This window comes from Anomaloglossus baeobatrachus, chromosome 8 (genome assembly GCF_048569485.1).
Source record: "Anomaloglossus baeobatrachus isolate aAnoBae1 chromosome 8, aAnoBae1.hap1, whole genome shotgun sequence".
Taxonomy (NCBI): Eukaryota; Metazoa; Chordata; class Amphibia; order Anura; family Aromobatidae; genus Anomaloglossus; species Anomaloglossus baeobatrachus.
The window spans coordinates 100,068,860-100,083,102 of record NC_134360.1 but is presented as its reverse complement, the minus strand read 5'-3'; the positions used below and the strand labels follow the sequence as shown (position 1 = coordinate 100,083,102).

The following is a 14,243-nucleotide window of genomic DNA, read 5'->3' as shown; positions in this document are numbered from 1 at the left end:
CCTACCTCTACCAGGTGTTCTAGTTCTTCGCTCATTCTGCCACTCTCAGATGTAGTACCATGGCCTGTCGGGTTTTTTGCTCTTAGCCCGACCTATTGCTGTCAGTCGCCTTAGATTCTTAGCTTTCTTAGATACAGATCTCAGAGGATGCAGTTTCTCCCTGATCATCCTAATCCCCAGCACACGCATTTTACACTAGTTCTTAGTACTCCATAGTACTCTACCTCTTCTCCTATACTTCGGCCCCTGGCCGGGTAGGGGTTCCTTACGGGGTCTAGGACCAGGTTCCGGTCACAGAATCTTGTCTCTGCTTACCCCGTTTTCGGGTCTTACTCTTCCCCACCCTTGGGGACTGCTTTAGGATGTCACATAGTTTCCTGTGTCCCCCAATGAAGCGATAAAGAAAAGTAGATTTTGGGTACTCACCGTAAAATCTCTTTCTCGGAGCCTTCATTACGTGGAGAGGACTGTGGAAAAACCAAGCGCAAATAGGGTTTTACCCCAATATGTACGGGGTAAGGAGGGGGGAGTAAGAATACTCACCGAATGTAGTTGAGTCACAACTACTATGAACGCATGTGATGTGGATCCCAGGCAGCAGCCACCAGCAGACAGCAGATCTGACTATTCAAGCCCTACATAAAAGAATTAATTCCCATAGACACAATATTAAGGTGGGATTCTTACTGCATGGATTGTCTCGGCACACCACTGTATGTCATGAGAAGAAGATTAAACTAAAAGTGACCCCAATCGAACAAATACCCCCATTTGTTCCTAATAGGATGGATACCCTAAACAAAAAAGAAACATATTGGATATATAAGTTGAATACTTTAAAGCCTCAGGGCCTGAATGAGGTTACTGACCTATTTCATTAATACTTACTAGAGTGATCAGTAATTTAATTTAGTCATTTTAATTGTCAGTTTTATTATTATCTATACATTTTTTATAATATTATTAAATATATTAATTTTTTAATTTTTTATTGATATGATATGATGTCACTCCTATGATGATTTTAAATCATACTTATGCGTTTTTATATTATGAGATCATACCGTCACATGGACCTGGTTTTATCATGGACATATCATGTGTTTTTAATATGTTTGTGTTGGAGGTAATATATAATTATATTTCTATGTGTATATGTATATATATATATTTTTCTACATGTGGATTTTACTTCGACATATCATTCTGATTGTCGGGATATTCTGTTTTATTAGTGAGGATGTTCTAAAGATTCATGGGCTCCCTTATATCTGTATATTTTTATATCTTTATTGGTGATTGTCTGTTTGCTCTATTCCCTGATTTCACTATAAATCATTACTGCACAGGAGTTTGTGGTATCCCCGGGGGTCCACATTTTTTCCCTTTGCACTTTATTGGCTCAGATTGAGATATATATACACTCCCTATAAGGATTTTCGGATACCCTTTTACACTTGTTCAATGGGTTGCTTAGTTTCTCATGATGGGTGAAAAGGTTCTCTTCATTTTCACTCTAACGCATGCGCACCTAGTTTTTTCCCACGCTCTTGTCCTCCAGTGAACCCAGATCTGGCTCCATATCACTGACGCATGCGTCCTTTGATTTTTTCCCACGCTTCTGTCCTTCCGTGAACCCTGCTTGGTTTGCTGATCTGTAGCGGGTTTCATGCTCCTGCATATCCATTCACAAATACACTTTACTTGTCACGTGAGATACATTTTTTCAATGGGAGGAATACACACGCTCGGGTGGCAGCATGAGCTCAGTCGTATATCCCTGTCCTAATGGGATCTGCAGACTGAGTGCTTCCAGAGTTCGTGTACCTCTCCACTTCGAGTTTGGATACGTTAAAATTGTGATATATACGGCTTTTGCACACTAAATCTCAAATTGCACACTTAGTGAATGGTGTGTTCACTATTATATTTTTCTTAAGTTTTCACCTATCTATATATTTTTCTCAATTTCAATTGGTTCAGATGGTGGTGGTGTTATCACATTGGTACTGCCTTCTGATGGGCGACACATGTTATTTCTTTTTTTAATTGAGTAGGCTAGCTGAAGTACGTCACGTTTTGACAGCGTGGCTGTGCTTCCCGCCTGTTTTTTTGCTTTGATGACGTCATATATACTATATAATTTATGTCTCTGTCCGACTGGGACAGATTTGATGTTTCTTGTTCTTGATGGTCCTGATGAAGGGGGCAGATGCTCCGGAAACGCGTTGACCTATATGATTAATAAAGTGGCATTAATCTGAACCTCTGCTGGAGTGATCTCTTTGGCGCAGCAATTGAACACCTCTCTCCTTTACTCTCTGTGATCGGAGCCTTCATTGGGAGACACAGTTCCCGCCCTTTCTAAGACTTCAGTGGATTCGGAATGTTCTGGATGTCAAGCTTCTCCTCGTACTGCTTTTACACAAACTGATCTCCTCAGCTCCGGTCAGTGGGTGTATACTGCTGGGGAGGAGCCAACTTTTTTATTTGCATAGTGTCAACCTCCAAGTGCCAGCAGCATACACCCATGGTTTCCTGTGTCCCCCAATGAAGGCTCCGAGAAAGAGATTTTACGGTGAGTACCCAAAATCTACTTTTTGCCATCCGCCAGCTCTTTAGTTCCTTCATACAATGTGATCACGCATACACAGTGTTTAATAAAGAACACTACGGCACATGTAATGAAGGATTGCATCTGATGCTGGGCGGTGTTGACGCCACTGCTCTCTTGTCCCACCAGTTGAAGTCAGAAGCCCCAGTGTATCCTATGTGAAGCATATGCTGGAGCCTGCATAGGGAATCTATAGGGTATTGTCAAGAGGAAGATGAGACACCAGACCTAACAATGCAGAGGAGCTGAAGGCTGCTATCAAAGCAACCTGGGCTTCCATAACACCTCAGCAGTGCCACAGGCTGATCACCTTCATGCCACGCCGCATTGATTCAGTACTTCATGCAAAAGGAGCCCCGACCAAGTATTGAGTGCATTCACTGTACACTCTTCAGTAGGCGCCAACATTTCTGATTGTAACATTTTTTCAGTTGGTCTTATATAATATTTAAATTTTCTGAGATAATGACTTTTGGGTTTTCATTGACTGTAAGCCCTAATCATCAACATTAATAGAAATAAACACTTGAAATAGATCACTCTGTGTGTAATGACTCTATATAGTATATGTTTCCATTTTGTATTGAATTACTATAATAAATTAACGTTTTGATGACATTCTAATTTATTGGCATGCACTTGTATATGGGAGGTGAGGAGAACACTTTTATTTGTCCCCGTATTTGTGAATACTTTGTGTTTTGGGGTACATAGCATAATTGACATTTTGTTATGGAGCATAACCAGATGATAGCCTTCACAAGGACTGCGAGTGCACCACACTGGGCAGATGGGAGCAGTTTCCAAGCACAATGGCAACCAGTACATGTTATTGCTGATGTCTGTGATATACAACTGCACTTAAATGGTTAAAAACCAGCCATCGGCACTCTTTTTACAACCATTAATTAATAAGTGGTTGTCCTGTAGTGGACTACTCTTTTAATTACTGATTGTACATCCTACAGTTATGCTAACTGCTTACTTCCATTATATATTTTAGGTGTTTTTGTTTTTTAGGTTACAGAAGAAATGATGAACCAGGCGAATGAAAAGAAAGTGGAGGCAATCAACGCTTTGGGAGATGGTAATTATCATTGCAAGTACTAGTATTTTAATTTCATCCATTAAATGTTCATGCTGAAAACATACAACTCTGTCCTTCATCTCTCCAGACAAGCCTACTTCACTGCCTTCATAACCTGGAAATCCAAAGGCTCTGACAGTTTTCACTCCCTCCTTGGTCCAAGATTGTATTTCCTTTCTCCTTCAAACACGCCAGCATGGACCCATTACTTACTAAAAAAAAGATAAAATATCCTTCACCAGAACTCCTGCTAACTGCACACCAGTCTCTAATCTCTCCTTCATTTTCAAGCTTCTGAAACGTTTGGTCCACTCCCCTCTAACCACTGTCTTTCAGACAACGCTCTATTTGTCCCGCTGCAATCCAGTTTCTGGTCCTTAAACTACTGAAACTGCTCTTACTTAAGTCTCTAACAATTTACTAACCGCTAAATCTAATGGTCACTACACTATGCTGATTCTCTTGGATCTCTCTGCTGCATTTGACACCGTTGTTAACCAGATCCTCTTCACTATGCTCCACACTATCGAGCTCAAGGATATTGTTTTCTACTGGTTCTCCGCTTACCTTTCTGTCCGCTCCTTCACTTTATCGTTTTGCTGGCTCCTCTCCTCTTCCCCTTACTGTCGGGGATCCTCAGGGTTCAGTCCTAGGCCCCCTCCTCTTCTCGCTATATACTGCCCCTATTGGACAATCCATCAGGAGCTTTGGTTTCCAGTATCATCTCTATGCTGATGACACTCAGTTACATATCCTCTCCTGACATCACCCCGCATTATTACAAAATACAAGTGATTGCCTTTCTATGATCTCTAACATCATGTCTTCCCTCTGTCAAAAACTGTTCTCCTTGTGTTTCCTCATGCAAGTAGGATTCCTAAACCCAATATCGCCATTTCTGTGTGTGGTTCTACCATTACTTCCCAGTAGCATGCTTGCTGTCTTTGGGTTAGATTTAACTCCTATCTCTCCTTCACTTCCTACATGCAATCACTTGCTCACTCATATCATCTACACCTCAAAAATATGGAGTTCAATGTTTCTCTGACGCCTCATTGGGGGACACAGGACCATGGGTGTTATGCTGCTTATCCATAGGAGGACACTAAGTAGATGCAAAGATGTTAGCTCCTCCCCTGCAGTATACACCCCCTGGCTCAGCCAGGCTACTCCAGTTTTAGCTTAGTGTCTGTAGGGGGCACATCTCTGCAGACTACTGCAGCAAGAATTTTTTGTTTTTAGAGGGCAACGGTTCCTTCGGGGACCGATTTCCCAAAAGCATCAACAGGCAGGAATGCAGAGTGTCGCCTCCCCGTACCCCCTCCTGCGACGTTGGATCCTGGGCTGTTACTCACTGGACGACAGGTCTCATGGCACTGATTTTCCAGAGCCCAGAGCAGATGAAAACTTCCTCAGCCCCTCTTGCAGGCTCTGAGTTGATACAAGTTCTGCACCAAGTGTGACCAGGCATCAGACTGCCATCTCCATCAGACTGCCATCTCCACAGGAGCTGAGGTGAGATCATTCCGATTTTTCCAGAGCACAGAGCAGATGAAAACTTCCTCACTCCCTCTGGCAGGGTCTGAGTTGATAAAAGTTCTGCCTGCAGGCGTCAGAATCTGCACACTGGCTCCCTGACAGGAAATTGGAGCAAAGGTCACACTGACTGGATGCACATGGGCTGTGATTGCAGACTCCTACATAGCATTCCACCTGTAGCGGGGGGAGGGGAGAGCTCCCAGTACTCAGTGCAGCCGCAGCTGTAGTACACTTATAGAGGTTTTTCTGTCCACCATTGTTGTGCAGGGCTGGAGGAGGGAAGGGGGAGTCCCTTCCCACCATTTTTTGTTTATTATATTTTCTCATGCCTTCTTGTCAGAGCTAAGCCCCGTCCCCTCCAACACTCGATAAGCCACGCCCCCCTCACACAGGGTGCTAGCTTCGGCAGCACATATGCTCAAATGCAGAGCTACACAGAAGATTAGCATGGCCCCTGCACAGCAGGCCAAGGATGACATGGAAATTCGTGAAACATTCAACATACTCCTTCCCACAGGAATTGTGACACAGGAGTGGGGGGGGGGCATCAGTGTTCTGGGTGAGTTATAGCCTCACTTGCACATTAGCTATGCAGAGCATTGCTCCCTCATTACAATCAGTTTGTGGCTCATCAGCCAGGGGCTGCAGTCACATTTTTTATGCCCTGCACAACTACAGCAACAACTATAAGACTTTTAATGTATCCTGCCACGCTGAGCTACCAGGGGATGATAGCACCTCTTCCTTCTGTGAGTCCGGTGCCCCTGTAGCTTAACCCCCCCCCCCCCCGCCACCACCGCAGCAACCGCTGCCAGCCCAGAGCCTACAGCTCCCAGTCCCCCGGAATGGTAACAGTTCCCAGAACCTGGTGCTGGCTATGCAACATTGTCCTCACACCCCTCGGGGCCCCTGGACAGAACGCAGCCTGATGACACCTCTATAGAGGGTCCTTCTGATAAGAATCAGCCCTCTGCTTCACCGGTTGCAGATCAGAAAAAGGGCATGACCCCCATGGTTCTCCCTCTGGGGTACACAGATGGGGTTCTCCCACATGTTCCGCGGTCTCTGAGGAGCCGGAGGAAGGGGAATGATGTTTGTACCGGGATGATTCCTTGGTTTCAACCTCCCTGAGCGATCAAGCTGCGATAGACTCCCTTATTGCAGCAATCAACCAAAACTCTGCATGTGGAAGATCTCCCATCCACTACTACTGACCCTGCTGTCTCCTTTTAAAAGGGTGAAGAAACCTCAAAAAAAAAGGCATTTTAACGCCGCTTTGGTATCCGTAAACTCATGGAGTCCCGGTACCCCTTTGGCTTAGCTGTGTCTAAGGGCTGGGCTGATCAGGCCTCGGTGGACCCTCACCCGGCTTCCGCCTGCCTGAAGGACCACTCCTGTCTTTTACTTGATGGATCCTCCTGCAAGGACCCGACAGACAGACAAGTGGAGCAGCTCGATCGCTCTGCCTCGAGGCCGCGGGTCCCTCTCCCCTTCCGTGTGGGTCGCACACACAGGCACCAGGACTACCAGTTTCCCTCAGACCCTCACAGATGTAACAGTTCACATTGCTGCGGTGGCAGAGTACCTCATACAGGCCTCCCTCGGCGCTGCTACCTGCACAGTTATTGCCGCCTCAAATAACATAGCCATCCGTAAGGCCCTCTGGTTCCGATAATGGAGAGTGGACTCTAAAAAGCCTCTCACAGTACTCCTTTCCAGACCGATGGTTTGCCGATCATCTGGACAGGCTCTTTTTTTTTTTTTTTTTTTTTGTCTGACGCCACGGGAGGAAAAGAGTACCTCCCTCCCCCAACTCTAGCACAGGATGTTTTTTACTAGACACGCAGGGCCCGACCTTCTCAGCCCTCCTCGAGTCCACCTCGTCCTGGCAGTCTAGACAAAGACCGAGGAGTCTCGTCCTCCTCCATCTGGGCCGCCGCCTCAGACCACAAATGGGTGTGATACCTTGTGTCTTCCGGTTACCACATTGAATTCTGGACCCGATCCCCTGGTCAGTCTTTTCTCTCAAACCCCCCCAAAGGCTCCAAAACACCACGAGGCCTTCTCAGCAATCAACTCCCTCCAAACGGTGGGGGGGGTGATGGTACCTGTTCCGGACAGCGAGAGGTTCAAGGCCTTATATTCCAACCTCTCGTGGGCCTCCAAAAAAGGACGGGTCAGTTCGTCCCATCCTGGACCTCGAACACCTGAGCAAACGTGCACGTAAGGAGATTCAGAATGGACTTCCTAGGGTCCATTATTACCTTTATGGTCGAAGGAGAATTCCTTTCCTCCCTAGCTATCAGGGACGGGTACCTGCACATACCCATCGCTCCAGCTCACCAAAATTTCCTCCGCTTCGCAGTTCAGGCCTTTTTTTTTTTTGTTGTTGTTCATTTGTGGCCCTACCCTCGGCTCTGCCACAGCACCAAGGGTCTTAACTGAGTGCCCTTCACGCCAGGAGAGTGGCTGTTCTACCTTGCTTGGATGACCTCCTCATCAAGGGCTCAACCAGCATGCAGATCTCTGTGGGCACCCTATCCCGCTTAGGGCGGCTTCTGACTCCAGTCAAATCATCCCCGGTCGCGTCAAAATCAGTCACCTCCCTGGCCATGTCCCTGGACACTCTTCGGGGCTTGATATTTTCCCCTCAAGACAAGGCGACTGCTCTACAACAAGCGGTACACTGCCCTCTACGTACTCCTCTCGCTCCATACGATTCAGTACGAGAGTGCTATATAGGATAGCGGCGGCTATAGAGGCAGTGCTGCTCGCTTATCCACACCACCCCCCACTGCAGCTTGCGCTTCTAGCTGCCTGGGACAAGAGCCCCTTTTCCTTGGACGAACTTTTCACCTGACACCTTCAGTCAGGTATGCGCTTTGCTGGTGGTTTCAGTCCTCTTCCATATTGAGGAGTTTTTTTCCCCCAAGTGGACTGGCTACTCCTGACCACGGACGTCAGCCTCTTAGTCTGGGGAGCAGCGTACTGGCTCCACACTACTTCGGGATGTTGGACACCCCAGGAGTCTTCCCTTCCCAGAAATCATCCTGAAAATCAGCGCGATCTTCTCGCGCTCAGGTCATTTCCCCTTTCTGCTAGCAGGTCGTTTTGATTCGGGTCCAATTGGACAATGCAACAGCTGTGGCATAGGTCAATCGGCAGGGAGGTACCAGCAGCAAGACAGCTTATCTCGAGGTCCTCAGGATCCTCACCTAGGCCGAATCGACGGGGGTCTGTGTTTTCAGGGTTACACATACCGGGAGTAGAGAACTGGGCGGCGTACCTTCTAAGTCGCCAAGGACTGGCTGCCGGAGAGTGGTTTTCTCCTCCCAGAAGTGTTCCCACACATCTGCACTCACTGGAGTACACCAGACGTGGATCTAATGGCCTCAAGGTTGAACGCAAAGGTACCCGTGTTCTTAGCCAGGTCACGTGATCCACAGTCCATTGGCGCGGATGCTCTAGTCTCCTGAAGTCATTTCAGTCTGCCTTACATGTTTTTCGCCTCTGCTGCCGCGAGTAATCGGGAAGATCAAGGCAGAAGGAGTCCCGGTGATACTAATAGCACCGGACTAGCCCAGGTGCGCCTGGTATGCTGAATTAGTACAATTGCTCATGGCACCTCGTAAGCATCCCAGACCTGCTGACCCAAGGGCCCATTTCCCATCAGAACTCCAGAGCCCTGAAGCTGACGGCCTGGCCATTGAGACCTGGACTTTAACAAGAGCAAGATTCTCTCCTACGGTTATCTCCACCATGTACAGTCAGTGCCCGAAAGCCGGCCTTCATCCCGTTTTTACCACCGTACGTGAAAAACTTTCCTTTCCCAGTGCAGGGAATCTAATGTCCAACCTATGCCTCTGGCGATCCCCAGAATTCTTGATTTTTTTTATTTTTTGGCAGTCAGGTTGCAAAAGGGGTTGGCCCTCAGCTCCCTTAAGGGGCAGGTTTCATCTCTCTCAATATTCTATCAATACCGCCTAGCTTGCAATCCGCAAGTCAAGACTATCTTTAAGGGTGTTTCCCATCTAGTTTCCCTGTATAAACGGTCGCTGGACCCATGGGACCTCAATCTCGTTTTGGACGGTATACGGAGGACCCCTTTTGAACCTCTTAAGGAATCTTCTCTTGCTCTTCTCTCCTGGAAGGTAACATTCTTAGTGGCGATTACGTCCATCAGACAAGTTTTCGGAATTGGCAGCACTCTCTTGCCGCGAACCCTTTCTGATCTCTCATTAGGACAAGGTGGTTCTACGCCCCCTTCCGGATTTTTTTCCGAAGGTTACTTCCCCGTTTCATATGAACGAGGACATTGTTCTGCCTTCCTTTTGTCCACACCCAGTCCTTGGGGTGGAAAGGGTTCTATATTCGCTAGACCTTGTGAGGGCTCTCAGATATTACGTACCCAGGACAGCCCCTTTAGGAACATAGACTCCTTGTTCGTCATTCTTGAAAGGCCTAAGAAAGGAGAGGCAGTTTCATAGGCAACGCTGGCTCGCTGGATTCGCTCTGTGATCCAGGAGGTCTACCGCTTGCAACTCAAGCCCATTCCTAGTGGGCTGCGGACTCATTCCATGCGAGCAGTTGGCGCCTCTTGGGCCATTAGGCATCAGGCTTCAGTGGAACAGAGGTATAAGGCTGCCACCTGGTCTTGCCTACATACTGTTTCAAAGCATTACTGAGTCCATACCCAGGCTTCGGCTGAGGCGAACCTAGGTAGGAAAATTCTGCAAACGATAGTGGAGTACCTATCTCAGTAGGCGCTCCTGGCTATCTGGGACTGGCTCCTAGTCCTTGGGTTGCGTTTGTTTACCCACCCATGGACTGCTTTAGGATGTCCCATGGTCCTGTGTCCCCCAATTAGGCGTCAGAGAAAACGGATTTTTGTGTACTCACCGTAAAATCGTTTTCTCTTAGCCATCATTGGGGGACACGGCACCCTCCCTTTTGCCCTGTTGGGCCTTAGCTTTTTTTCTGTCTCAGTACTTTTTTGTTATGAGTATTCACTCACGTTTTTTGTTGTTCTCCTACTGCTTGTGTACTAAAACTGGAGTAGCCTGGCTGAGCCAGGGGGTGTATACTGCAGGGGAGGAGCTAACATCTTTGCATCTACTTAGTGTCCTCCTATGGATAAGCAGCATAACACCCATGGTCCTGTGTCCCCCAATGAGGCGTCAGAGAAACATTGAACTCCATATTTTTGAGGTGTAGATGATATGAGTGAGCAAGTGATTGCATGTAGGAAGTGAAGGAGAGATGGGAGTTAAATCTAACCCAAAGACAGCAAGCATGCTACTGGGAAGTAATGGTAGAACCACACACAGAAATGGCGATATTGGGTTTAGGAATCCTACTTGCATGAGGAAACACAAGGAGAACAGTTTTTGACAGAGGGAGGACATGATGTTAGAGATCATAGAAAGGCAATCACTTGTATTTTGTAATAATGCGGGGTGATGTCAGGAGAGGATATGTAACTGAGTGTCATCAGCATAGAGATGATACTGGAAACCAAAGCTCCTGATGGTTTGTCCAATAGGGGCAGTATATAGCGAGAAGAGGAGGGGGCCTAGGACTGAACCCTGAGGAACCCCGACAGTAAGGGGAAGAGGAGAGGAGCCAGCAAAACGATAAAGTGAAGGAGCGTACAGAAAGGTAAGCGGAGAACCAGTAGAAAACAATATCCTTGAGCTCGATAGTGTGGTCCTGTGTCCCCCAATGATGGCTAAGAGAAAACTATTTTACGGTGAGTACACAAAAATCCGTTTTTTGTAACCTTTGATTCTGGGGGAAAAAAACTATTGTTGCTCTTATTTATTCTCACCTGGACTATTGCAGCTTTCTGCTAATCAGTCTCTTCCTAAACATTCCCCTCTCCAATCCATCCTAAATGCAGCAGCCAGGATCATATTCTTCTCCAACCTGCAACACTCATGTCTCTACCCTGTGGCAGTCATTGCATTGATTGCCCATCCACTACAGAGTTTTTGTTTACCTGCAATGTTAGTTTAAAGGCCACGTCTCACTAAGCAACATCGCTAGCAAAATTGCTGCTGAGGCACGACTTTTGTGACGCAACAGCGATGTTGCTAGCGATGTTTCTGTATGTGACATCCAGCAACAACCTGGTCCCTGCTGTGAGGTCGCTGGTTGTTGCTGAATGTCATGCTTGGTTGCCCGATATTTACCTTAGTTACCAAGCGCAGCATCGCTTCCATGCGTCGCTGCTGGCTGGGGGCTGGTCACTGGTTGCTGGTGAGATCTGCCTGTTTGACAGCTCACCAGCAACCCGTGTAGCGACGCTCCAGTGATCCCTGCTAGGTCAGGTTGCTGGTGGGATCGCTGGAGCGTCACTTAGTGTACCTTAAGCCTCTTAGCTTTATCAGTAGTGGGTCTCAGTAGCATGTGAGTCATAGTCCGACTTCGTCCCTTCTGTACTTAGCATCTTTTGTCTATGGAAATGTACACTGAAAGCCTGGTGCGGGTGGGGGGGGGGGTCAGCTCCCTGAGCTCTGCTACATGCAAAGTCTCGACTCTTAGCTTGTGTCAATGCAACTGTTTCCAGTAAACTGGGTGATACATCTTTAAACTCAGGGCTTTTTTGCCTACATCATGCTACTCTCAGATGGAGTAGCAAAAACCTGCTGACAGGTTCCTTGTAATAGCACTCTGTACACTACTGGCTGGCAATGGGTTTATGTAACACTAGAAGGTGGCCTGATTCTAACGCATCGGGTATTCTAGAATTTATTGTGTAGTTAATGTATGATTTTTGTTATATATATATATATATTTGTCAAATGTTTGCGTAGGGGCTGTAAATGTTCTGGGTGTTGTCTGGGTGGGGGGGTGTGAGAGCGTTGTTGTTTGTGTGGAGCGCTGTGTGTCTGCAGTGTTGTCTGTGTGTGGTGCTGTGTGTGTTGCGCGGTTTGTGTGGGTGTGGGGTGCGTGTGTGTGTGTGTTTTGGGGGGAGGTATGTTTTGGGCAATGTGTGTGTGTTGCGCGGTATGTGCGTATATTTGTGTATGCTGCGGTGTTTGTGTGTTGGGTGTTGTGTGTGTGTGTGTGTGTGGGGGTGTCTGTGTAGGGCGGTGTTTGTGGTTCCCAGTGTGTGTGTGGTGTGTTGTGTGGCAGTGTGTGTGTGTGTGTGTGTGTGTGTGTTTTGGGGGGAGGTGTGCACCCCCATCGTGCTCCATCCCCCATGCTGCGCACCCCCCCATCGTGCTCCAACCCCCATGCTGCGCACCCCCCATCGTGCTCCAACCCCCATGCTGCGCACCCCCCATCGTGCTCCATCCCCGATGCTGCGCACTCCCCATCGTGCTCCATCCCCGATGCTGCGCACTCCCCATCGTGCTCCATCCCCCATGCTGCGCACTCCCCATCGTGCTCCATCCCCGATGCTGCGCACTCCCCATCGTGCTCCATCCCCGATGCTGCGCACTCCCCATCGTGCTCCATCCCCGATGCTGCGCACTCCCCATCGTGCTCCATCCCCCATGCTGCGCACTCCCCATCGTGCTCCATCCCCCATGCTGCGCACCCCCCATCGTGCTCCATCCCCCATGCTGCTCACCCCCCATCATGCTCCACAGTCACACATCAGACAGTATACACGCACACATCTGATCGCATACACTCACACCCCACTTCTGCCTGTGCCCTCCGGTGGGCAGTCCCAGCAGCTGTGCTGCACGCAGTGCTCCTCTGCCTTCTGCCAACACGCACACATCCGATCGCATACACGCACACATCCGATCGCATACACGCACACATCCGATCGCATACACGCACACGATATCGCACATACGCGCTCACACAATCACAACATCCGGAGATACCACATGCTTCCGGCCATGTGATCCTCCGGCAGGTCCTGCAAGGTCACTGCACGTACAGTATCGCCGCCGAGAAGCAAGAGATATCACTGGATGTTGTGAGTGTGTGGATGCGATCTGATGTGTGTGTGAGGTGTGTGTGAGTGAGTGTGTGATCTGATGTGTGTGTGTGTGTGTGTGTGTGTGTGTCTGTTATGTGTGTGTGTGTTCCGCCGTTGCAGGACCTTGATGCGCTCACTGTGTACGCTGGTAACCATGCTACACAATATTACCCGATGTGTACCATGGTTACCAGCGTACCCCTCCCCCCGCACGCACGGGAGCCCACACCAGCGTACGCCGGCAACCCCAGCAATGCGAGGGTATGTGTCTGCTGGGTTGCCGGCGTACGCTGGTGTGGGCTCCCGGGGTACAGCACTCACCTGGGAGTCGGGGCTCCGTGTCGGTTCGGGGAATGCATGCGGGGGGCGGGGCCAGAGCGAGCGTGCAATGCGTGAGGGGTGCGGGGCGGGGCAGAGTTGCCAATGCGTGCAGGGGGCCGGGGCGAGAGGCTAATCCGTGTGGGGGGGCTGAGCCTGGGCGAGCGGCCAATCCGTGCGGGGGGGGCGGAGCCGAGGCGAGCGGCCAATCCGTGCGGGGGGGCGGAGCCGAGGCGAGCGGCCAATGAGACGCTTGTCGCGGTAACGACAGAATTTTGGAGACAGACAGACAGAATAAGGCAATTATATATATATATATATATATATATATATATATATATATATATATATATATATATATATATATATATATATATATATATATATATATATATATATATATATATATATATATATATATATATATATAGATTGTTTGAAGAAGAAAAGAAGAAAAGAATAAGTGTGTGTGTGTGTAATAAATAAATATATATATATATATATATATATATATATATTATTATATCTCTATCAGTGCCTACAAGTAGTATTCAACCCCCTGCAGATTTAGCAGGTTTGATAAGATGCAAATAAGTTAGAGCCTGCAAACTTCAAACAAGAGCAGGATTTATTAACAGATGCATAAATCTTACAAACCAACAAGTTATGTTGCTCAGTTAAATTTTAATAAATTTTCAACATAAAAGTGGGGGTCAATTATTATTCGACCCCTAGGTTTAATA

At 47.9% G+C, this 14,243-nt stretch overlaps 1 protein-coding gene and 1 pseudogene across 1 annotated transcript in view; both read left to right on the top strand.

Moving 5' to 3' along the window:
* ST13 (ST13 Hsp70 interacting protein) overlaps positions 1 to 14,243 on the top strand; it is a 238,412-nt gene that overhangs the window by 54,966 nt on the left and 169,203 nt on the right. The window contains exon 5 of the mRNA XM_075321923.1: positions 3,635 to 3,701. Coding sequence (XP_075178038.1) covers positions 3,635 to 3,701 — 67 coding nt within the window. The remainder of the gene's footprint in view (positions 1 to 3,634; positions 3,702 to 14,243) is intronic.
* On the top strand, positions 5,634 to 5,747 carry LOC142250201 (U6 spliceosomal RNA; annotated as a pseudogene).